Below are 25414 nucleotides of genomic sequence, written 5' to 3'. Positions count from 1 at the left end.
GCAGGGTCTCTGTGCCGGGCAGCATGGAGGAGATAAGATGGTCCTTGCCTCAGAAAGCTCAGTATCACTGTGACTGAAGGACTGGCCCCTGCAGCCCCAGTGCCTGGCATCCCCACTGGAGTGGTGCTGTAGCAGGAGGCCTGGTCCCTGGGGTGCTCAGCTCTTGTGTTTGAGCAGTAGAGCCATCCCTTAGCTTCTGTTGGGTGGGCCCTTGCTATTTAAGATGTTGTTCAGGGGGCTCTGGCAAAACAGTTTGGCATGTGGACCAGTCAGTTCAGATGGAGGCAACAGGCTTTTTCCAGCGTAGGGTCCCCAGCCTTCTTCCTCTTGCCTACGCTGCTGCTTGCCTTCCGTTTTCTTTAGGCTCAAGATACTCTGTCTCCACTTGGTGTCCTGGCTGCATGTTCAGGGCTGTTCCAGGACTAGGATGGGAGTCCTGGGCTGGAGATAGGGCCCCCAGGCTGCTGGCTCTTTGCTCCCAAGTGTGGGGTTACTTAGCTGAAGAAGAACTGAAAACAGGAACTCTCTCTTCTCTGATGCAAGTCTCTCATCTGACCTCATCCCAGGCTGTGCCCATTCCACTTTGTGCTCCTTTTCTCTGGGGGGTTAGTCTCTCCAGGACCAGTTTGGTTAGGGGAGGGCAGATGAAGAGGTCTCTGATCTGCCTCGGGGGTTGTTACTCACAAGGTCTGTCTGGTTCTGGATGCAGCGTTGTGCTTTGTAAACCTCTTAGTTCTTCCTTTCGTGTTGGGGTGGGGAAGGCTGTTGGAAAAGGGTGGGGATGTCTGTGCAGGGGCAGTTTGGCCCTTTACTTGTGACAGATTTCCCAGCACGCCGTCTGCCACTGCCTTTCCTTGACGGCTGATGTGGGGCTGATGTGAGCCCCTCCCTGTGGTCACCGAACACTTGGCTGGTGACCGTGTGCTCTCTTGGCAGTGACCCAGGACCTGAACGTCAGCACTGCTCCTCTCCAAAGCCCCAGAGGAGTGAGAGCAGCTGGCCCCTCCCTCTCACTACCCCTTCCGCTCGCCCCTGTTCTGGTCTTCGCTCTTGCACTGGTTCGGGGGGGGCTGTTTGTAGGTTTTTTCCTTTTTTTTTTTTCTTTTTTTGCTACAAAGAAAAGCAAACTGTTTTTTTCTTTTCTGAGCTAGTGTGTTGTATCTTGACATGTTCCCTTGCAATATCCCTATCGTTATATATTCCTCTGTGCCGTATGAATTGGCTGGGAATCTCCTCCTGCAACCCCTCCTCAAACAACCATGTGAATTTCCAAACCAACCAATGTGTGACGCTGGCTGCTGCGCTGGTTTGAAAATCTGATTGGCTGGTGAATGATGAATTCCCTGTCTGCCTGGGCCAGCAGCGGAGTCGACAGAGCAGCAGAAGGGCCAAGAGTGTGGAGGACGACGACGAGGGGCATCTGATCTATCGCGTCGGCGACTGGCTACAAGAAAGATGTACAGCCGAATCGTAACATAATTTAGCTCTCTAGTTAAGCTCCCATCGCAGTCGCAGATCTGTCTTATCTTTCTGTTCTGTTTTATTTTCATTGTTTTTAAAGAGAAAACCCCCTTCCCTCCCTCCTTCCCTTTCGTTAAAGATATTAATTTTCTATTTTGCATTGTTACCAAAATACCAGGGAACTAGGGCAGTTGCCTTGTGCAGCCGGTGTCAGCATTCTGCTGCACTGGTGTCTCAAGCTGTGTGCAGGCTAGGTGTTGCAATGCATTCTCCTCTGCCTTGTGTATGCGCTGCACCCAGGTCCTGCTCACCCCCTCATGTCGCCTTCTCTCTCTCTCTCCCTCTCAGATGAGATTATTAGCACCTTAGGGGAAGGCACATTTGGCAGAGTGGTGCAGTGTGTGGATCACCGGAGGTAAGTGTGCTGACTGGGCTCGCACGGTGGGCGGGCAACCAGCTGAATGTGTGTGTAAAGGCTGGAGCTTTTGTGGGGAGATGAGCCCTCTCCCTCCTGGACTCCAGTTCAAATCCAGTGTGGATCAGTAGGCACCCACTGCTGATCCCATATGGTGTGGGATACAATGGTGGGTCTTGTGATTGTTTGTAGTGGAATAAACCCACCATCTCAGCCTGCACTGTCCAGCCAACCAAAATCTCTGCTGGACCTGGCTAGTCCATGACATCCCTTCCCCAGGGTGTGGGCTCAGCTCCACAGTGACCTTGCTTTCTTCCTTCCTCTCCCCAGAGGGGGCGCACGCGTTGCCCTAAAAATCATAAAAAACGTGGAGAAGTATAAAGAGGCTGCTCGGCTGGAGATCAACGTGCTGGAGAAAATCAATGAGAAGGATCCAGAGAATAAGAAGTGAGTGTCTTGCTGTGGTGGGGCCAGGGAGGCAGTGTCATCCTAGCCGTATGCCCTCCAGCTGCTAGGGAGCTGCCTGGCAGCCCATGGCAGGGTGTGGGGCGGCAGTGCCATCCCAGGCTGCCGTACTGGGGTCCTGAGTTCATTGTTCAAAGTATTGTAGGGTTGGGGTCAGTCTTGGCTGCTCTGTGCCCCGTCGGAGGGTGGGGAATGGCCGGGGAGGACTAGGACCGTCTCTAACAGAAGTGTCTCCTCTCAGCCTGTGTGTGCAGATGTTTGACTGGTTCGATTACCATGGCCACATGTGCATCTCCTTTGAGCTGCTGGGGCTCAGCACCTTCGACTTTCTGAAGGACAACAACTACTTGCCCTACCCCATCCACCAAGTGCGGCATATGGCCTACCAGGTGTGCCAGGCTGTGAAATGTGAGTGGCAGCCGCTCCCCTCCCTGACAGGATGGGTCGGGAGGATCTTTGGGCCACACCTGTGCCAGCTCTGCATCTGATAGGCCCAGGGCACCCCATCACTAGAAGGGGCTCCCTTCTGCAGATTCCAAGGCCAAGCCCACCCTGCCTACCAAGAGAAGGAAAATGGTGCATTGTGGTGAACCCACCCTCCTTTACCCGTCTCTGTAAGAGCAGTAATCATGTGGGATGGGGACAGAGAGGTGCAACAGACCTGGGTACCCTGTCTTCCTGTGTCCCACAGCTCTGTGTGTGGAGCCCATCAGCTCCAGTTCCCTGCACCCTGGGCTGGAGCAGTGTCTGACAATGTAAACCACATTCACCGACCACTGCAAACTGGTGTCGGTGTCAGCTGGGTTTAATGGACTCTGACTCTGATCATGTTTTCCTCCCCAGTTCTGCATGACAATAAACTCACTCACACGGACCTCAAACCCGAGAACATCCTCTTTGTGAACTCAGATTATGAACTCACCTATAATCTGGAAAAGGTAAAGGGGTTGCCCTCACCTTAAGTGCCTCCTGTGAGGTGTTCTGGCCTCCCCTGGCCCTACAATCAGATAGGAAGGGGTGGGGGGCACCCGTTTTCCTGGTGGGAGCACTAGTGAATTGTGCTGTAGGGAACAATTCTGCAGTGTCGGTCTCCTGCCCCTGGGAGGTGGATGGGATGGAACTGATAGGGTTCCTGTGTCTGTTCAGGGCCCAGTTATCACGTGAGTTGCCTTCATCTTCTGTAAACAGACAGCAGTGGTCCCAGGGTGCTCTGAGAGCTGGTGAGAGCAGCCTTGGCGCTTGTGGGTGGGCAGGAGTGGAAGGACAAGTGCCAGGCCTAATGATGCTCCTCCAAAGCGATCCATTTTTGTGGTGCCCTGCTGTGCAAGGGGCTGAGGCTGCCTGGTGAAACTCCTGTGTAACTGGTCCCTTCTCTCTCCCTCTCTCCAAGAAGCGAGATGAGCGGAGCGTGAAGAGCACGGCCATCAGAGTGGTTGATTTTGGCAGTGCAACATTTGATCATGAGCATCACAGCACCATTGTCTCCACCAGGCACTACCGAGCCCCAGAGGTCCTACTGGGTATGTACCGCAGGCTCTGTGTGCTGGGCTGCAGGATGCTGGCCCCTAAGTTCCCAGGGATCACACTGAGTAGGCACCATGGGCTCTGTTCGCTGAGCTATGGGCTGTTTGCCTCCCTGCCATGCCATTTTTCTAGAAATGCCAGCAGATGCACAGCTCAGAGCACTGGCTTCAGTACAGGCTGTGAGCACGCTGAGTGTCAGTCGAGGCAAAAGTTTCCTTTGGCAGCAGCTTATAGAAAAGGAGGTTTGCAGATCTTGTGCAGTGACTGCTCTTTCCCTCTGGTAATAACCCCTCTGCTTCTTAGAACTTGGCTGGACCCAGCCCTGTGACGTGTGGAGCATCGGCTGCATTGTCTTCGAGTATTATGTGGGCTTCACCCTGTTCCAGGTGAGACTCATGTCCTTGCTCCACAACCGCATCAGCTTCAAGCTGATGGAGTCAAATCCTGGCACTCTCCCACTATTGTTTTGGGACATCCACGCCTGAGAGTGGGTTCTCCCGATCATTGGTGTCCTCTGGTGCTGCAGTCAGCAGTGCGCTGGGCATTGGCTGGCAGCCAGGAACCACACTCATTCTGTGGCTGCAGTAAGAGGCTGAGACATCCTAGCACCAGTGAGCTGGAGAATCCCTCGAGCTGTGCAGGAGTCCGAGTCTGCTTCATGACATCCCCTTATGAGCTGGGCCAATCTGTCTCTCTTCCAGACTCATGACAACCGGGAGCATCTGGCCATGATGGAGAGGATCCTGGGTCCGATTCCTTCACGGATGATCCGAAAGACCAGGTGAGAGAGGCTGGCGGGATGCTGCAGGACCTGCCATTTGCTCTCCTTGCCTCGTTTCCCTGTGGTAGTTCCTGCTGATGTGGGGCTTGGGCTCAGGGGTTCCTTCCTGAATCAGCTCTGTTTACAGTGCTGTTCTGGAGTAGAGCGGCCGAGCATGCCTGTGACCCCCGCCCCGTATTGTCTGGGTGGCTGAGTCTCTATGGAGGCAAGGGGGTCTCCACTCCAGCTCCTTGCTGTTATGGCCCCATTGCTCAGTCCCTTCTGCTGTAATTTAGGCCTGGGCTACACTAGCGGGGAGGGGGTTCAAACTAAGATACGCAACTTCAGCTACGCTATTCGCGTAGCTGAAGTCAAAGTATCTTAGTTCGACTTACCTGGCCGTCCTCATAGCAGCAAGTCGACTGCCGCGGCTCCCTCGTCGACTACGCTTACTTCTCCTGCCGAGGTGGAGTATAGGCGTTGATTTGGGGATCAATTTATCGTGTCCAGACAAGACACAATAAATCGATCCCCGATACATCGAACACTATCCGCCAATCTGGCGGGTAGTATAGATCTACCCTTACTGTGTCACCTCTTACTCTGGCAGGAAGCAGAAATATTTCTACCATGGTCGCCTGGATTGGGACGAGAATACCTCTGCAGGCCGCTATGTCCGGGAGAACTGCAAACCACTGCGGGTAAGACTCCCAGCTGGGGCACCCCTCCCTTCCCATGGGAACTCTTAATGCCTGCCCCAGCTCCTGAGAATTTGGACTCTGTGTAGCCAGCAGGGCTGTGAACGTGGCCTGCTGAGAGCCACCGAAAGGCTCTGTCCACATGGGTTCTCGATGGAAACTGGAACTGAGTTAGAGATTAAGACTGGAAATGGAAAAGGCAGTGATGGGAGCTTAGCCAGAAGGCTGGGAAGGGGGTTGGGGGCTGAGAAGCCCTGTGGGAGGTGCCTGCGAAGGAGAAATGAGAACTGGACAACACGTGCTCATTAGAATGCTCCACAACTTTGAGGCCTTCTAGGTCCCAAGCCCTAACTGGGCTCTTTGCCCCGGAAGCGTGTTGGGAGCTCCCAGCTGTGCTGCAGTGAGGGTGGTGGGCCATGCTGTGTCTTTCCCCCGACTTCTCCCCCTCATCTTCCCAGAGATACCTGACCTCTGAGGCTGAGGACCACCACCATCTCTTCGACCTCATCGAGAGCATGCTGGAGTATGAGCCGTCAAAGCGCATCACTCTGGCCGAGGCACTCAAACACCCATTCTTCGACATGCTGAAAACAGAGCCAAGCCCAAAAGTGTGGGACTCTAGCCGAGACATCAGCCGGTGACGCTGCTGGTGCCCAGTCTGTCCTCAGATTCTAGCCCCCGTGGAGGCCTATGTGATTTCTATTCGGACACTTGGTGCTTTTTTTATACAAAAAAAACCCCAAACAAAACCCCCTGGATCTTTTTGTTACTATGTAAAACTGTTAATATGTGAGATATTGTAAATACCCGAATCTATATCTGCCTTTGAGCTCCATGGACCCAAGCCCCTGCTGCTGCCATTACTCCTAGGGGAGGGGGCCTCTTACGTCCATGCTGTGAATACCTCTGTTCATGTGTTGCTTTGTCTCCTGTTCTCTCCTCCTGCCCTCCCCAGGGCTCCCGGCTGTCTGTAGCTCATCCATTTCCTTGTAAGTTATGAAGCTGGTGGGGTTGCATGGGAATTATTTTTTTGGATCAGTGTCATAGCCCATCCCCGCACCAGAGTTTTATATGAATTTTGTACAGTCTTTTTGTGAAAATAAATATGAAGTCAATTAAACTTTCTGGCCTTCCTCCCAGTCTGCGTCCAGACTAGTGGGGGCCCATCTCGGCATTTTCCGGTGCCCTGGGATTGAGGCGCTGCTTCCCCCATCCCAGAAGATGGGGTATGTGGTGCATGGGACATTAGCCTAAATAAGAACTTTAACCCCCAGATCTTTGCTAATTCCCTGGAAATGGAGGTTCAGCTTCTGTCTTGTATTGGGTAGTAAATGTACTGTTGGTGGTTTTTTTGGGCCCTGATGTTGTGCATCAGTTACACTGTGCTTCTGCAGAGGATGGAAGGGAGTCCTTTGTCCCAGCAAGAAGATACTTGAGGGGATAGGATCTCTGTATTGGTTTCTGCTCTGCTTGACCCACCTCCAGCTGTAAAACTCATTCCAATCTTGAATGCTTGACTGGTGCCCAAAAACGCACCTGCCAAGGGTTGCTCTTGGTGTGAGGGTTGCAGCTGGATTTGAGCTATAAGCCCTGATGCCTCAATCCTGTTTCAGAGTTACTGCTGTGTGACTCTGATTCGATTATAGGGTGGAGACCGGACTGGGGACAGAGACAGCTCTGCAGTTTTGCAGCCAGAACTCCCTCCTGAGGGAGTGGGGCCATCTCCTGTCCGCATTCCTCTGATGGACTTCCTATGCATTGTTCTTTGCTCTTGTGCCTTCTGTGGCTGCCATGTGCTACCTAGTAGCCTTGGCACCTCTGCAGAGGTCACTGCAGCAGGGCTTCTGGTCTTCCAGCCTGGCTTGTTGGCTGTAAGAGGATTGGAGACGTCAGTTGCTGTTCCAGGGGACAGCAGAGCATGTGCTGGCTCCTCTGGAAAAGCCTCCTCATTTCAGGATTAGTGCTAAATATGAAATGCAGCCAGCTCTGGTGTGGGGCTGGCAGCCAGTTCCTAAAACGAAAAAAAAAGCGGACTTTAAGCCCAGGTTGCTGTGACAAATCCAAACTTTTAAAGTGTCCCAGGCTCATTAATGTCTGCACCGAGTGAGCCTAAGTGTTTGAGGTCTTGCCAGAGCATGTATTGGTATTGACTGTATTAGTGATGGCTGTCAGGAAAACTGTCTAGGTGCGCTGTAGCTATCCCTTTGCAGGCGGCCATCCCAACAAGAGCTTTCCTTACCCAAACTCACAGTGTAGCCACCTGTTCTGCTGCTGAGCTATTCTCTCTGTTCCTCTCTGCTCTTTTACCAGCTGCACAGCAGGAGTTGTTGTCTGAACTGGGCTATCTCCCACTGGAGCCTGCAGGGACGTCACGAACATAGTGGAATCTTCATGTTAGTTCTTGGTTAAATGCTTGGCAGGGAAAGTCTCATAGGGGGCTGAGGGGGAGAGACAGAACCGATGCATGAGGAGTCCTCATGTAGGGTGCTTTGCTAATGCACCATCTGGCTATGACAGACTGTGCCCTAGCCTAGCACCCTGTCATCACTCAGAAGGATAAAGGAAAAGCTCAGCTTCACCTGGAGTTAGTGAGAGCTGAGACTTGGGTGAGGGATGGGGTGACATTGAGTCATCTTCGTGTCCTGATTCCAATTTAAGGAGCTTGGGCTGGGAGCATTAATCTGTCTCCAACAGTGCTGCTCAACCAGCAGCTTATCACATTGCAGTGACACAATGAGCATCCAGGATTGAGCACAGGAAAGCCTGACAGCACTGTGCCGGCCGTCAGTGTCCAGCTGAGGGCAAGCAGGAGCTGGATCTGAGTGAGTAACCTGTTCCCTGTACCCAGCTAGGTCCAGGAGAGAATCCCTATTTCCAGCCTGACCACCTGCCCTCAGCCTCCTGGGTAGCAACATAGCTAACTCCCTTGCAGCTTGAGAGAGACCAGAGTTCTGCCCTGGACATTATGCACTGAGCTACCAAGCCCTGTGCTATCAGTCTGGCAACCTGGAGGCTGGGTGGGGAGTGGCTGCATTTGGGCTACGCATTCCTTCTAGCTTCTCTCTCTTGCTCTCCAAGAGGATGGATGATAATCTGTGGCCATGAGGCAGGTGCAACTGCTGCCCAGGTACTGAATTCCTGGACCTGTGTCTGGCTCGGCATGCTTGCCCTCTGTGCCCCATACAGCCAACTCCCAGGATGGTGAGCAATCCCCTTGGCATATCAGGGCAGTCTAGCCACTCCACTTGCTGCTGTGTGTCTCCAGATGATGTCTGAATGGGAAATGTTAGTGGAACTAGCAGCACTGAGGGTCTCTTGGGTCCTGTATCCTGACTTGAGCTGGTCAGGAGGTTCAAAGCCACTGGAATTTGCCTGTCTGTCTGTCTTTGTCATGCCAGAGATTCCTCCCAGGCCAGCTTGGGACTGGGACATCCCTACAAATAGCACCTCGCCATGCCCTACATGGATTCATAGATTCCAAGGGCCAGAAGGAACCAATGTGATCATCTAGTCAAACCTCCTGTATAGCACAGGGCGGAGTAATGCCCTCAAATAATTCTTAGAGCAGATATTTAAAAAAAACACCCAATCTTGATTTAAAAATTCAGTGACAGAGAATCTATTGTGACTCAGTAAATTGTTGCAATGGTTAATTACCCTCACGGTCAAACATTTACGCCTTGTTTCCAGTCTGAATTTGTCTAGCTTCTACTTCCAGCCATTAGATCGTGGTAGACCTTTCTCAGCAAGACTGAAGAACCCATAATTAAACATTTGTTCCCCATGTAGATACAGACTGTAATCAAGTTGCCCCTTAACTTTCTCTTTCTTAGGCTAAATAGAATGAGCTCTTTAAGCCTATCACTATGCCATGTTTTCTAATCCTTATTCTTATGGCTCTTCTCTGAGCCCTCTCCTATTTATCAACATCCTTCTTGAATCGTGGGCACCAGAACTGGACACAGATTCCATCAGCAGTCGCACCAGTGCCAAAGAGAGGTAAAATAACCTCTCTATTCCTACCCGAGAGTCCTCTGTTTATGTATCCCAGGCTTGCATTAGGTCTTTTGGCCATGGTGTCACATTAGGCTTTCAACTTCAACTAATTATCCCCCAGAACCTCCATGTTTTTTCAGAGTCACTGCTTAGAGTTCTCCATCCTGTAAGTAAAGCCTAAGTTTTTTACTAGACGTATACATTTACATTTAGCTGTATTAAAACGCATATTGTTTGCACCCAGTTTACCAAGCAATCCAGATGGCTCTGAATCAGTGTCCTGTCCTCTTCATTATTTACCATGCCCACAATTTTTGTGTCATGTGAAAACTCTGATGATTTTGTGTTTTCTTTCAGGTCATTGATAAAGATGTTAAATAGTGTAGGGCCAAGAACCAATCCCTGCAGGACCCCACTGTAAACACATCCGCTTGATGATGATTCCTCGTTTACAATTACATTTTGAGACTGATCAGGTTTTTTATCCATTTAATGTGTGCCAAGTACATTTTATATCATTCTAGTTCAGGTGTCGGCAACCTTCCAGAAGTGTGTGCCGAGTCTTCATTTATTCACTCTCATTTAAGGATTTGCATTCCCGTAATACATTTTCATGTTTTTAGGTCTCTTTCTTTGTCTATAATATATAACTAAACTATTGTTGTATGTAAAGTAAATAAGGTTTTTAAAATGTTTAAGAAGCTTCATTTAAAATTAAATTAAAATGCAGAGCCCCCTGGACCGGTGGCCAGCACCCGGGCAGTGTGAGTGCCACTGAAAATCAGCTCATGTGCTGCCTTACCCAGTAAGAACTTAGCCAGTACTCCAAGACTCATTGAAAATCAGCATTAATGGTCTAGTGAGCACCTCAGCCAGCTCTTTTAAAACTCTTGGATGCGAGTTATCTGGACTTGCTGATTTAAAAGTATCTAACTTTAGAAGCTTCTGCTTAAAATCCTCCAGACGTACTATTGCAATGCAAAGTATGTTATCACCATATGATGAGACTAACATCTGGTTTTCCGCCAAACACAGAACAGAAATATTTATTGAACATTTCTGCCTTTTCTGCATTATTACCAACACTTCCATTTCAGTCTAATAATGGATCAATACCATTGTCAGGATTCTTTTTACATTTTGTTAAAAATCCTTATTGTCCTTAACTCTGCTGGCTATACATTTCTCCTTGTGTCCTTTTGTTTCCCTTATCAATTTTCTACAATACCATACTTCTGATTTATATTAATTACTATCAATTTTGCCTCTCTTCCATTTGTGTCACACACACACACACACACACTTATATGTGCTTTCACTTTTTCCCTGTAAACCAGGCTGGTTTTTTACCCAGCACTGCCTTCTTCCTCAATTGTTGGATTTTGGCTTCTTGGGCATCTATTATATATGTTGTTCTTAAATGATTCCTAATTATCAATCACATTTTCTGACTAAATTCTCTCTTCCAGCTGACTTGGCTTGAAACTGTTTTTAGCTTTGTGAAATCTGCCCTTTTAAAGCATAAAGCATATATATTATAGGTGTGGACTTTATTCTGCTTGCACCGTATAAATGTGACCAAGTCATGATCACCTGTACCTAAGTATCAGAGGGGTAGCCGTGTTAGTCTGGATCTGTAAAAGCAGCAAAGAGTGCATCCGACGAAGTGGGTATTCACCCACGAAAGCTCATGCTCCAATACGTCTGTTAGTCTATAAGGTGCCACAGGACTCTTTGCTGCTTTTACTTGTACCTAAGCTACTGTTAATTAATTAGTTCCTCTATTTGTTAGGACAAGGTCTAATAAAGAATTCCTCCATGTTGACTGCAACACTTTTTGAGATAGGAAATTATTGATAAATAATTATTGATAAAAATTTAGAAATTTCAAGCTTGTTTTAATACTGCCAGCTTGAGATCTTCAGCATCTTTCACTCAAATTGAAATCCCCCATGATCATTTTTTTTCTACACATCCTAGGTAGGTGCTTAAGGAGATGGCCACCCTGGAATTTGGTTATCTGTAGCTAATACCCAATTTTGTGCTTTATCTGTTAGGACACTGAGCTGTAAACATTCAAGATAATTTTCTTCTGAGTTATCAGTGAATCAGAAACAGGCAGTGCAATTTTTGGCATAGAGTGCCATTCTCTCTCTCTTTTTGCCCACTTATCCTTCCTAAACAGGTTACAACCATTGATTTTTAACATTTATCAGCCTCTTTGATTATAATGTCAGGGTGGTTTCTGAGGCTGTGGATGACATTGCGTTCTGCACGACTTAGGTTATGAGGCAAGCGATGTTGTTTTTCCACGATTTCTGCCTGTGCACACCGGCAGAAGCATTCTATGTATAGGTCCAGACTGTCATTTCGACCATGACAGTCAAAATGACAGTCTGGACCTACATAGACCTATACATAGAATGCTTGCCTCATAACCTAAGTCGTGCAGAACGCAATGCCACCCACAGCCTCAGAAACCACCCTGACATTATAATCAAAGAGGCTGATGAATTAGGTGCTGTTGTCATCGTGAACAGGTCTGACTACCAAAAGGAGGCCGCCAGACAACTCTCCAATACCAAATTCTACAGGCCACTTCCCTCAGATCGCACTGAGGAATACACTAAGAAACTGCACCATCTACTCAGGACACTCCCTACACTAACACCGGAACAAATCAACATACCCTTAGAGCCCTGACCAGGGTTATTCTATCTACTACCCAAAATCCACAAACCCGGAAATCCTGGACGCCCCATCATCTCGGGCATTGGCACTCTCACTGAAGGACTGTCTGGATATGTGGACTCTCTACTCAGACCCTATGCCACCAGCACTCCCAGCTATCTCCGTGACACCACTGATTTCCTGAGGAAACTACAATGCATTGGTGACCTTCCGGAAAACACCATCCTAGTCACCATGGATGTAGAGGCTCTCCACACAAACATCCCACACACAGATGGAATACAAGCTGTCAGGAACAGCATCCCTGATGATGCCACAGCACAACTGGTTGCTGAGCTCTGTGCCTTTATCCTCACACACAACTATTTCAAATTTGATGACAATATATATCTCCAGATCAGTGGCACCGCTATGGGCACCCTCATGGCCCCACAATATGCCAACATTTTTATGGCTGTCCTGGAACAACGCTTCCTCAGCTCTCGTCCACTCACGCCCCTTCTCTACCTATGCTACATTGATGACATCTTCATCATCTGGACCCATGGGAAGGAGACTCTGGAAAAATTCCACCACGATTTCAACAGCTTCCACCCCACCATCAACCTCAGCCTGGACCAATCTACACGGGAGGTCCACTTCCTAGACACCACGGTGCAAATAAGTGATGGTCACATTAACACCACCCTATACCAAAAACCTACCGACCGCTATGCCTACCTTCATGCCTCCAGCTTCCATCCCGGGCACACCACACAATCCATTGTCTACAGCCAAGCACTGAGGTACAACCGTATCTGCTCTAGCCCCTCAGACAGAGACCAACACCTACAAAATCTCCATCAAGCATTCTCAAAACTACAATACCCGCATGAGGAAATAAGGAAACAGATCAACAGAGCCAGATGTGTACCCAGAAGCCTCCTACTGCAAGACAAACCCAAGAAAGAAACCAACAGGACTCCATTGGCCATCACATACAGTCCCCAGCTAAAACCCTTCCAATGCATCATCTGGGATCTACAACCCATCCTGGACAATGATCCCACACTTTCACAGACCTTGGGTGGCAGGCCAGTCCTCGCCCACAGACAACCTGCCAACCTGAAGCATAATCTCACCAGTAACTGCACGCTGCACCATAGTAACTCTAACTCAGGAACCAATCCATGCAACAAACCTCGATGCCAACTCCGCCCACATATCTACACCAGCGACACCATCACAAGACCTAACCAGATCAGCCACACCATCACCGGTTCATTCACCTGCACGTCCACCAATGTAATATACGCCATCATGTACATAGCAGAAGGGCATTGCTGGCATATCGGCCAAACTGGACAGTCTCTACGAAAAAGGATAAATGGACACAAATCAGATATTAGGAATGGCAATATACAAAAACCTGTAGGAAAACACTTCAACCTCCCTGGCCACACAATAGCAGATCTTAAGGTGGCCATCCTGCAGCAAAAAAACTTCAGGACCAGACTTCAGAGAGAAACTGCTGAGCTTCAGTTCATCTGCAAATTTGACACCATCAGCTCAGGATTAAACAAAGACTGTGAATGGCTAGCCAACTACAAAACCAGTTTCTCCTCTCTTGGTTTTCACACCTCAGCTGCTAGAAGAGGGCATCATCCTCCCTGATTGAACTAACCTCGTTATCTCTAGCCTGCTTCTTGCTTGCTTATATATACCTGGCCCTGGAAATTTCCACTACATACATCCGACGAAGTGGGTATTCACCCACGAAAGCTCATGCTCCGAAACATCTGTTAGTCTATAAGGTGCCACAAGACTCTTTGCTGCTTAGGCAATTTAAGAATTTCTTCTCCCCATGTCCTTAGGTTCCTTGATTAATATTGTTCTCAACATCTCAGTTTTGTGCCGAGTGCTCATATCTTCCCTCTTTTACCCTCCCCTTTTACTATTAGTTTAAACCCCACTTGAGGTGTCTGCCCAACCTGTCCTTTAGGAGATTGGTCCCCCTTCTGCCAAGGCAAAGGCCATCCAAACTATACATCCACCTCTCCCCAGTAAAGATGGACCAATGTTTGACAAAACTCCTCCACTCCATGCTACTTACCTAGCCTGCAATTCACTTCCAGAATCTTCTGCTTTCTGTTTTCCTTTGCTCGTGAGACAGGAACGATCTCAGAGAAAATTGCTTGGATGTTGTTGTTCCTTTTCAGCACGGATGGCCTGTTTCAGTATCTGAGGTCTGTCTCTGCACCTTGCACAGCACTGACTGCTGCTGTCCTTGCTGCCTCTGCTCCAGCCTCTCTGCTCACCTCTCCTCTCCAACTCGCACCTATGGAATCTGTAGTGAAGTCTGCTTTCAGGGCCCCAGTGAAACAGCTGCAGTGCTACATCTCTGCTGTCTTTCCCGAGGACAAGGACTGCCAAGCATTGGGAGGCTGCATAAAGGGTCCAGCAGAACAGAACCAGAGGACCCAGGACAAGAAGTAAGAGCAACTGGCCACCTCACCATGCCCGGCTCAATGAGATGTTCTAGGCCCTGCTTGGATCTGATGGGGTCCCATAACATATTGAGGGGACCCTTTTAATGACAGGCCTGTCTGTATAGTCATCTTCTGTGTGTGATGCTCCTCAGTGAGCACAGAGCATGGCCCAGACCCACAGAGGGCTGCATAGGATGGTCAGTCCATGAGAGTGCAGTTCTCTGTCTCAAGGTTCCTCCAGCCCAGTGAAATCCATTATACCCACCACCCTGTTCTGATTGGGAGAAGCAGCTTGCTGACACAGTTCTTTCCAACTCAGGAGCAAACGGGACGTGGTCTATCCTCAGAGAAAGGCTGAGCGTGCAGCCATCAGAACCCACATCAGAGAGAAGTACCAGCTTCCCAAGGTAAGGGGGAGCCAATTCAACAGGCCTGGGGAAGAGGAGACTTAGCTCCTCGGGGAAGCTTAGGATTAGAGTCTCATAACTTTGACTATTGGGTTGCACCCATTGGTCAGGCCCTAGCCCCATATGCTGCTGGGCAGACCCCGCTCCAGCTCTGGGGCTGTTCACTTGCCCATGGGGTGCAGATAATTGCAAAATACCCTATTTAATTTAGGAAGAGGAAAAACCTGTTTATATGGTAAGGCTGTGATACTTCCTTAGGATCAAGTGACCTGTGATCCTGGATGGACAGTTGTGTTGGGGCAGGGCCTAGCTCATGGTACCAGCTGGGTGGCTCCACGCATGACTCCTCATACTAACATCTTTCTCCTTTCCATTTCCTCTTCAGAACAAGGTGGATAAGAAGCAGCTGGAGGTCACTGGGGGGGAAGGTGAAAATGCTGCAGGACCACGGGGCTGTGGTGAGGCCTCAGGGCACTCCCGAATCTGACTCCTGCATCTCTGGCCTCAGTGCTATGGATCTCAGCTCTCTGAAAAAAAACAACAGAGAGCACAATGCAGTCCCTGCGGCTGGGGCTGCACTGTCCTATCATGTGAACAAACCAGCAGCGGGGGCACAGTAGCCCAGTTTCTCTGCTCAGTCCAGACTCTGCTGTGCTCCCTGCCCTGTGTAAGAATTGCTGTTCTCGCCCTCTTGGGGTAACTATAGGTTAGTGGAGTTCAGTTGGGAGTTGGGCTGCTCCTCTGATGCAACATCTGTTTTTGTTCCATGAACCCTCTCTCCCTGGAGGTGTGGGAATCCATCCTCCAGTTTAACCACAGTATCTTTTTGGAATGAGAAGTGTGGAAGTGGGATCACCCTGGAAGTTGCAGAGTGACCTTTACTCTCTTATGCTGCACCTCCTGACCACACCATCTCGTGGTAAAGCCCTGAACCTCTCACTGCTTTGGCTTCCCTGAAAGAAGGATTCATGAGCTTGTGCCAAGCATGGTGAATTATAAGATACAGCACTTGTGTTTGGACACACTTGTGAGCTGGGGTTCTTGGGGGGGATTCAGGTCACTTGCATCTGGGCCTGAACATTTTGTAGATCCTCTGTAATTGTGTAAGATTTCAGAGTCTGCAGGCCTGGGGGTTGTGGTGGCTTTCAGGATGGATGGCAAATCACTAAGTCACAATGATTAATGAATCTGAGTCTAATGCCCTGGGATGCTCACATAGAATGGCTTGTCGGGAACCACCCATCCTGTGACAGCCAGGAAAGGCGAAAGGCCTAGGGCCAGTCCTGCCCTCAGTCTGTCAGCCAGAGCGTTTATTCTGATGCCATGTTCCTTGCTCTCCGGTGGGTGTAAGTTTCTCTGGACTGGGAGTTGCTGCTCCTGCATTCTGAATTAAGCACACTTGCATCCTCTTTGCAAATCAAGTGTTGTTTCCTGGCTCCCTCTTCAAACTTACTCAGCCTACGGCAGGAAGGGGCCTAGCAGCCCTGGCCCAGGCGGCACCAAGCCCTGGGGTGGGGGAGCCCTTCACAGGCCCCCTCCCGTAACGGTAGCTCTGAGCTGGCCAGGCGCTGACTGGGCCTGGGTTTGATGTGCTGGGGAGGTAACCAGGCCCCGTGCCTGCAGCTGCCCCCGCCCTGCTCAGCGCCGGCCGCGCTCGCTGAAGGGGAAGGAAGACAAAATGGCACCTGCTGCCTGACCTCCCCTTCTGTTGGGTGTGTCACCCTGGAAACTACAGCTCCCAGCATGCATTGCGGACAAGGATCCAGAGACATTCCCGAGAGGCAGCGCGAGCTCAAGGGCTGGAGAAACTCCAAATCCCAGCACGCAGCGCGGCGGCTCTAGCCCTACTCATGCGCACACGCTGCCGCTGCGCGTGATCATGCCTCACAGCCCTCGGGTGCGGGGTTCCCGCCCCGCAACGTGAGCAGCGCCGATGACGTACGTGGGGCGGTAGCCAATAAGCGTCGGTCAGGCGGGGGGAGCGGACGCAGCGGAGTCAGTCGCTGGGGCTAGGGTCGCACGTCCGGAGCCCGGCATGGCCCAGAACGGGGCGAACCCCTTCGGGGAGCCCGAGAACCCCTTCCAGGTGCGCGGGGCGGGGACCCCAGGGCCGGTTCTGGTCTGTAGCGGGGGCGCGGCCCCTCAGCGTTCCCCCGGCAGCGCTTCCCGTCCCAATCTACGTCATCGGGCCCCCGCGGCGGGGCCTGGGGGCAGCCCAGAGCCGGGCGCGGCTCAGCAAACAGGCCTGGGGAGGGGGGCTGCCCCCCGCGGCGGTGCTCCCCCGGATCCTCGGGGCTGTGCACGCAGGAGAACGACTCGTGCAGTTTCCCAGGGAGAGAGGCGAGCTCTTCCCCTAGGCTGGGGGGGAGGGAGCACAATGGTCCCTGCTGCCCCTTGGGGCTTGGCCGCTGCCCTTGCCTCATGTCCTACTTCCCGTTGCTCTCCGGTCCTGAAGTTGCCCCCGCTGCCTCCCTATCGCCCCTGCACTGCCATTGCCCTCCGCAAGCCAGGGCTGTGCTCCAGTGTCCGCCTCTCACGCTGGGTGCCCGGAGCCATGTAGGAGCACTGGAGTTGGCTGTTGGCCTTCCAGGGCTGATGCATTGTCTGCCTGGCTGCCAGCAAAGCCCTTGGGAGCTGGTGGAAGCTTTCTGGGAATTCTGCTTCCGAGACCTGCTGAGAAGTCAGTCTGTTGCTGGGTGCTGTTTTCCCTCTGTGTGTGTCTCCTTAAAATACTAGATGAGAGACTTGTACACGTCATTCAGCCTTTCTAACTCCCAAACAGGTCCCTTAGTGGAGTCCAGGGAGAAGTGCCCCATTTGCTCTATTGTGGGGTTTGTGCCATTCTGCATGGTGGTGCTATCGGACCAGTGCTGCCCATGTTGGCCTGAGCAGTTCTGACTGTGTCCCAGTTCCTGGCTTCCCGAGCTTCCTCTTGGATTGAGTAAATTTATGAGCTGTGCTGGCTGCCAGGGCCCGGGGAGTCCCCTGGGTGAGAGACTGCCCTCTGCATGGGCTAGAGGGGGATGTTGCCCTGAGTATTGGGAGTGGGAGCTGGTGGGTTGCTGCAGGGCCTGGGGTATAGCAGGTGAATGGGAGCACCGTTTGGTCCCAGTGACTGCAGGTTCATGCTCCATTTCAGGATCCTGCTGTGATGCAACACAAGCCTAGCACGGAGTATGCGACGCTGGATGTGTACAACCCCTTCGATAACAGAGGGGTAAGGAAGCTTCTGGGTGCTGAGAGTAGTGCATTGGGGAGGAGCCTGCACTGGCCACAGGGTTCTAGTCCTCTGCATTGGTCTGGCTGGCTGTGGAAATGCTCACTTTCTCCTGGGTTACATCCCAGACACCAGTCTGTGGCCTGTCCCTCTCAGCTGGGGCTTGTTTGGCAACTGGCCAGCTCGTGTGGGTTTCTTGGGGACAGGGGGCTCCCTGGGCTCTTGTTTTGGTGGGAGGATAGTGTTGGGTTTCTCACACTTGCTGTGAGCTGAGCCCTCCTGCCCCCTACTGCCTCTCATGCTGAGCTGGCTTGCTACATGTGCATGGAGAGGCATCTTGTGTGTGGGTTGACAGCTGATAGCGCAGTAGCTGTGATGCCCAGCTGTCAGGCTGGCAGACCCGGTGCCAGCTCATGCCAAGGCCCCTAACTTTCAAGTGAACACTGACAGATGCACAGCTGGAAACCAGTCTGGCTGCCTGGGTGTTAGTTTTGTTAAAATCTTAAGTTTACAAGAATGTGTTTGTGTTTAGACTTTATGGAATACTTGTAAGTTGCTGTATGTATTAATCTCACTTAGAACATCTGTACCCCATGTTATGAGGTGGTATTAAGTATTTGCATTCTCATCCTCTGTAATTGTGTAAGTCAGCAAACAGGAAAGGAGCATTAATGAATGTAAAATGGTGGCTTCCTACAGGTGGTGTTAGGTCCTTCCCTCCAAGAAGGCCCACTGAAACATAAGAGAACAAATACCTTAATTGCATTCCACACATGAAGAGGAGGCTTGCATGGGAACTCATCCCATCACCTTGAACTCTTGGAGGAAGCACATAAAAATCCCTAACAAGAAACTCTCTCGCTATGCTGCTTGGACTTTGAGAGGGCAAGATTTCGAAGCATAAGCAAGGAATTCCCAGATACTTAGCCTGGGTTGACCCTAAAGAACACGCTGCTTGCATATTACAGTAGCTTCTACCACCTCTTGGAACCTAAGACCCTAACTCATTTGTGTGTGTATGTTTACCTGCTTTAACCTTGTAAATAACTCTCATTTCTAAAAGCAGCAAAGAATCCTGTGGCACCTTATAGACTAACAGACGTTTTGCAGCATGAGCTTTCGTGGGTGAATACCCACTTCGTCGGAAGTCTATAAGGTGCCACAGGATTCTTTGCTGCTTTTACAGATCCAGACTAACAAGGCTACCCCTCTGATACTCTCATTTCTAACTAATCTTTAGTTAGTTATAGGACTGGCTACAAGTGTCTTTAGTGTAAGATCTGAAGTGCAATTGAGCTGGGATAAGTGACTCGTCCTTCGGGGCTGGGAGTAACCTGAATATTGTTGTGATTTTTGGTGTAAGGGACTATCTGTCAGAAAGGCAAGCTTGCCTAGGTGGCAAGATAGAGGGAGCAGAGTGCCCAAAGGGACTGTCTGACTCCATGGTCAGGCTCTTACAGCGCCTGGGGAGTTGACACTTGGCTGGTGAAATCTAAGTGTAGACCTGACACCCAGTCTGGGTTCAGTGCCCTGCTTCTTAACAATCTGCCATGAGGTTGGTGCCCATGCGCCGCTCCAGGAAGCTTGACACCAGCTCTGGGCATTTGAATGTCAGCAGCTCCCATCCTACACACTCTGGGCCTGTTCTGTCTCTTCCCCTGCTCCCTGCCTGTTGCCTCCTAGATATAAGCAGAAGACTGTGAGCAGTGTCCATGTCTAATTTATTCTCTTATGTCTCCAATAGCCACCCCCTCCCTACCAGCCCCAGCCAGGGGCTCAGCCGACTCCACCAGTCACCAAAGTGCCCCAGCCGCCAGCCTCTGCCATGCAGCCCCCCAAGAAGCCAAGCCCCCCAGAATCCAAAAACTACGGCTCCTATGGAACTCAGGTGATGGGTGCAGGGCAGGGAAGCGAGCATGCTGGCAATAGGGTTGTTTGACTCCTGTGCTCTCAGTTGGGGCTGGTGGAATTGAGTCACAGTTTGGAGAGGGGTTGGGAGCAGCTGGTTCTGGGGCCCGTTAGCTGAGTTGTCGCCCCTTCTCTCGCTGTTAGGAATCGACAGCAGCATCCGCCACAGCTGAGCTGCTGAAGCGTCAGGAGGAGCTGAACCGGAAGGCGGAGGAGCTGGACAGGCGGGAGCGGGAGCTGCAGAACGCAGCTTTGGGCAATGCTGCAAGTAAGTGCTAGAGCCAGGGTGGGGGAAGGTCAGCAGCCCAGACTCCCTGGCCCAGTGCAGCTGGGACACACACCCACACACCACGTAGCCTTCCCCTCCTCCTGGGAACTGCTCTGGTTGCACTCTGGCTTCATCCTTTCTGCTTTGCTTGACAGTCAGACAAAACAACTGGCCTCCGCTGCCCTCCTTCTGCCCCATGAAGCCCTGCTTCTACCAGGACATAGCTGTGGAGATCCCCATGGAGTTCCAGAAAACAGTCTCCTCCATGTACTACCTCTGGATGGGTGAGCATCTGGAGAAGGGCACCAGGGTGCAGATCCCCAAGTATGCGGGGGGCAGAGGAGAAGGTTTGGAGGGGTGTGAATATCCCTGTACGTTGTTGGGGGTCAGGGGGGAAGGCACAGACTTTGCAATGTTCAGGGGGATGGGGCCTGGGACTGAATACCCTGCATATGGGAGTTGGCTGGGAGGTGCACTCCCATGCCCCCTCGAGCAGCAGGATTCCTGACTCCCAGTGCTGGGACCAAAGGGGGTGGATCTTGCTGTTGGGGGGGGTGTGTGTGTGTGTGACACACACACACACACACACACGGAGGGTTAGGGGTCTGCTGCCCTAGGGGTTTCCTAACCTGCTGTTTCTCTTAGCCAGCACCGTGACTCTCTTCCTGAACTTCTTGGCCTCCCTGGCCTCGTTCTGCGTGGAGCCTGCAACTGGTTCGCACTTTGGTCTCTCTATCCTCTGGGTTCTCCTCTTCACACCCTGCTCCTTCCTGTGTTGGTACAGGCCAATGTACAAAGCCTTCCGGTACGTCCCTGCTGGGAGTTCTGGGGCTGGCAAATCAATAGAGCCTCTGATTCTTGGGCAGCTCTATTCATTTACCAAGGCACCACAGGTGTCCTGTAGCTGCAGTGGGTCTGCCTGGCTGTCACCACTGGTGACACCTCAGATCTTCCGTGGCTTCTGGGCTGTGGACCTTGCAGCCAAACTCCTATGGGAGAAAGGGATAATGATCGGAATGTACCAGATCTCCATGCTCCCCTAGTAGCACTGGCCCCTGCCTGGGAGGGGGTGGGGCCCTGTATTGTGTCTGCCTTGGGGAATTAGGGAGGAGCCTTCCCCTCCCGCCCCCCCCCCCAAGAGAGTGAAATGCCCAAGTTGTGGGTGACTGAATTGTGCGTTTCCTGGGGGATAAAGGAACAGGCCTGGCTGTGCCTCCTGGACCTGGCTGTTAAAATAAATTATTAATAATAATAGGAGATATACCAATCTCCTAGAACTGGAAGGGACCTTGAAAGGTCATCAAGTCCAGCCCCCTGCCTTCACTAGCAGGACCAATTACTGATTTTTGCCCCAGATCCCTAAGTGGCCCCCTCAAGGATTGAACTCTCAACCCTGGGTTTAGCAGGCCAATGCTCAAACCACTGAGCTTCTCAGGCCTGTGTTCACTGGGTTGGGGGGAGGAGGGAGAGTCTCCCCTGGGAGCAGGGATGCTCTAACTAACCCAGCCCCTCTCTCTCTCTCCCAACACCCCCCCCCCCCAGGAGCGACAGCTCGTTCAACTTCTTTGTGTTCTTTTTCATCTTCTTCGTCCAAGACATTCTGTATGTGCTGCAGGCCATCGGCATCCCAGGCTCGGGATTCAGGTAGGGGCCATGCTAGGCTCAGGGGAGCTGGCTCTCCTTTCTCTGGCCTGGCCCTGTGTTGCTTATGCAGAGGCCCAGCTGTGCTGGCTGGTCCATCCCAGCAGGACTGGGTGCTGGGCAAGGTTGCTGGGTGCTCCTGTCATGATGGGGAGGGGGCTGGGAGTCTGTGCGTGTGGGCAGCCCTCTCTCTCATTGCAGTGGCTGGATAGCAAGTCTGACTGTGCTGAGGAAAAACCAGGCTGCTGCTGTGATCATGATCCTGGTGGCTGTGTTCTTCACGGTGGTGGCCGTGCTGGGGATCATCATGCTGAAGAGGGTGAGTACTGAGTGGGGCCTTGGCCTTCTGGCAGGATGCCAGCCAGTGCTTTCCTGTCCCTGTGGTGCAGAGAGCTGGCTTTGAGCACATGCTGGAGCCCTGTGGGTCCTGCTGGGCTCTGCAGGGCCCAGCTGAGCCTGCCCAGATTCTGGGGTATCTCACTCTAGCTAGGGTGCCCCCTCTCCTCCGCTGTGTGGCCTGCTCAGAGTCTGTAGTAGTGCTGGGCCCAAGTACAGCACCCCTTGATCCTGGGCTTCTCTTCTAGATCCACTCCCTGTATCGTCGGACGGGTGCCAGCTTCCAGAAGGCACAGGAGGAGTTTGCCGCAGGCGTCTTCTCAAACCAGGCGGTGCGCACGGCAGCAGCCAATGCCGCAACAGGGGCAGCGGGCAGTGCCTTCCGGGCACAGTAGGGGCAGGCCAAGCCCAAGGCCCCATCACTCTCACATGGGCTATTTTTAAAGAAAAGGAAACCAAGTTGCACTTTCATTGGGTCCCTTTGTGTCTGCCTCGGCCAATCACAGGCTTCCTCATCCCAGCTTGGAAGCACGGATGCCCAGATACTCTGCTGCTCTAACCACCTCCCTCATGGATGGAGGCTGCTCGTGTTTGTACCACCCCTGTGGACAGAGGCTGTGGGGAAAGATGGGGTTCCCCTTGTGCTCAGGAAGGGGCTCTTGCCCATTTCATTTCCCACCATGTCCAACACCAGCTGCTTGGGTGGGGTGGGAATTGTGCCTGTTGCATTTCCTGGTTCTTCCTGGCCACAGCTGCACTGTTGGCCTGACATCCCCAGACCCCTCCCAACCCATGGAATCACTTCCTGCTTAACCCAGAGAACCTGCTGCTCCTGTGCAGAGGGGGAAGACTTATATCCTAATCTCAGCCTCTCCTCTGTCCATTCAGGGGGTAAGGCCATGAGGGTGGAGCTGGCTCTGGGCTAGGCATAGGTGAAGGTTTCTCACTGTATTGCCTTTGAAGTGGGGACCTCATTATCTGCCAAGGATGCTCTTCCTCCAGTGGTTGCAGCGGCTGTGACCTCCCGGTGGGGGTGGCTTGCTGGTTGGCTGTTGGCCCAGTGTGATAGTGAGGTGAGAATGGGGAGCAGCTTTGGGGCTGCCACCCAGCACATATGTGCAGTGAAGGGTAACTTTGGTGCCAATAACCTGGGCCTATGTCCCCTGCCCTGCAGCTGCCCACCCAGTGCTGTGGCTACAGCCTTTGGCCAGCACGTGCCTTGGGGCCCTATGGTGAACTCCTTCCTCGCATGATTAACAGGCGAGAGGCCTGAGCTGCTGCTCTGGGTGTTGGGGCTCCCTGTGCCTCTGCGCTGCCTGCCCTGTAGTACCAGGAGGCTGAGCCAAGCCTGAGGATCTAGGTTTACTCTGTCATTGGGGAAGTTGCAGAGCAGGCACCATAGCCCTGGCTTCCCTGGCCCGTCTTGTGGGGGAGACACTATGGACCTTCCATACCCTGGCTCGGCTGATGTAGCATGATTGTTCTTTGTATGATTCTTCAGTGCCCCTGGGCATCAGCTGGAGGAGATTCTGCTCCTAGCTTTCATCTGCATCCTTTCCCCAGGGATCCCCACATCTCTGCTCCATAGTGCCCAGTGTCCTACTCTATGGGTGCTGTGTTCTCTCCTAGTGCGGCCTGCCTCCCCACCTCCTCCCCCAATGCTGCAGGGGTCAACAATGTCTAGGGTCATTCCTGCCCTGGCTGGTAGCACTCATCACAGGCTGTCCTGAGGAAGCCAAACAATGGAGAGGGAGGTGGGGGCAGATCCCACAGCATGATGGCTTGTGGGTGGGGCAGGCACAGCTCTCCATTCCCACCCTGGGAGCTGAGTTTGGTTGGCTTGAAACAGCTCTAATGTTCTGGCCACTCCCTAGTGCCGTCTCTCCAGGCTCCATTGCTAGCTAAAAGCCACTTAACTGCTGTTGTGGTGGCCACCCCCTCTCCTATCCTGCCAGTGTGCTGGGGTAGCAAGCAAGACTCTCCCTGGCTCCAGGGCAGAGGCATTGGCCCCTTTCCCTAGGGTGGGGGCTGGGTGCAGAATAGGTTGCACTGTTGGTTTGAATTCTTGCCTTGGCTGGGGGTGGCCAGCACAGCAGAAGCAATGAACTTAATCTGCAGCCAGGGAGACTTAGGAAAACATTTTTAGTGTCTAATCAAACTGGAAGGGTGGTTGAGTTCTGGACTAGGCTCCCAAGGGAGGTGGGGGAATCCTTGTCACTGGAGGTTTTTAAGAACAGGTTGGACAAACACCTGTTGGGGGATCTAGGTTTACGCAACCCCCCCTCAGGGGAGGGGGGGGATGGATAGGACTTGCCCACAAGTGCTGCCTTCCAGCACTACATTTGTGCATCCCTGCAGTGCAGCAGCCTGGCCTCAGCACTCCCTGGTTTCCTCCTGGTTAACTCAGCTGCTGGCAGCTGTAGGAAGGGCAAGGATACGTTTCCTTTTGCCTCCTTTCTGTCTCTGGAGGGGTGGGGCTGGGTGCTGTCAGGGGATGCAAGAAGCAGAAGGTGACAGCTGGCAGGGAGACTTTCCACACTACAGGCCACAATTCACCTGCCCCAGAGCTGTGGTGGATTTTTTTTCCTGTGCCAAATGCAAAGTCAGCTTTGATTTTATTTAAAATAATAAAGTTTAACTCCTTGTTCTCTAGGGCTGTCTGTGTTGGCTTCATGTCCATCATCCTCGCCTGGGAACAGGGCATGAGCTAGCTGGGGAGTCACAAGTTTCTGTCAGCTGCCCTGGGTGGAGCTGAGTATCCCCTGGGCAGAGGGTGGGGAAGGGGGGCTGGAACCTGCAGCGTGTAACGGGTGGTGAGGGGTGCTCTGGAAGCTCCACCCTGGGACGCAGGAGCACTGGGAAGGGGGACCCTATCTCCCTCTGCTGCTCTCTTCCTGAGGGGAAGGCCTATCCTGTGTTATGCTCGCTGGGTCAGAGCACCTGTAGGCTCGGGGGCAGTACATTGTCTGAACAGTCTCCCTGGTCATTATGTGCCCCTAAGTGCTGGATGTACTGCTTAGCGGGGTAGGAGCTGGGCTGCAGTTGTGCTAGGAAAGAATTTCCATTAGGCCAGGAGGCCCAGGAGAGCTGCTGGGGTTATGGCTGCAAGCAGGGAAGGGAGTGTTTAATGGCAAAAGCAGCAGCTGCTCTCACAGCTCA

General features: G+C 52.0%; 1 protein-coding gene across 5 annotated transcripts in view; it reads left to right on the top strand.

Annotated features, from left to right (window-relative positions):
* Window positions 1-24907, top strand: part of LOC123351413 (dual specificity protein kinase CLK2) — a 30537-nt gene extending 5630 nt beyond the window's left edge. For 2 of the 5 annotated variants that reach the window (XM_044990734.1, XM_044990736.1), the window contains 10 exons: window positions 1361-1457; window positions 1810-1876; window positions 2207-2323; window positions 2583-2749; window positions 3185-3279; window positions 3732-3861; window positions 4169-4251; window positions 4567-4646; window positions 5236-5326; window positions 5782-6443. In XM_044990734.1, coding sequence (XP_044846669.1) covers window positions 1361-1457; window positions 1810-1876; window positions 2207-2323; window positions 2583-2749; window positions 3185-3279; window positions 3732-3861; window positions 4169-4251; window positions 4567-4646; window positions 5236-5326; window positions 5782-5964 — 1110 coding nt within the window. In that variant the 3' untranslated portion in view covers window positions 5965-6443. Of the gene's footprint in view, window positions 1-1360; window positions 1458-1809; window positions 1877-2206; window positions 2324-2582; window positions 2750-3184; window positions 3280-3731; window positions 3862-4168; window positions 4252-4566; window positions 4647-5235; window positions 5327-5781; window positions 6444-16820; window positions 16972-18024; window positions 18103-19846; window positions 19991-20154; window positions 20279-20433; window positions 20563-20923; window positions 21084-21820; window positions 21923-22120; window positions 22239-22503 lie in introns of those variants that run through there. The other 3 variants (XM_044990739.1, XM_044990737.1, XM_044990738.1) reach the window with 3 other exon arrangements.
* The last annotated feature ends 507 nt before the right edge of the window (window positions 24908-25414 follow it).

Source organism: Mauremys mutica, chromosome 17 (assembly GCF_020497125.1).
Source record: "Mauremys mutica isolate MM-2020 ecotype Southern chromosome 17, ASM2049712v1, whole genome shotgun sequence".
Classification (NCBI taxonomy): Eukaryota; Metazoa; Chordata; order Testudines; family Geoemydidae; genus Mauremys; species Mauremys mutica.
Note: the sequence above shows the minus strand (reverse complement) of the source record. Positions and strands in the feature narration are given on the sequence as shown.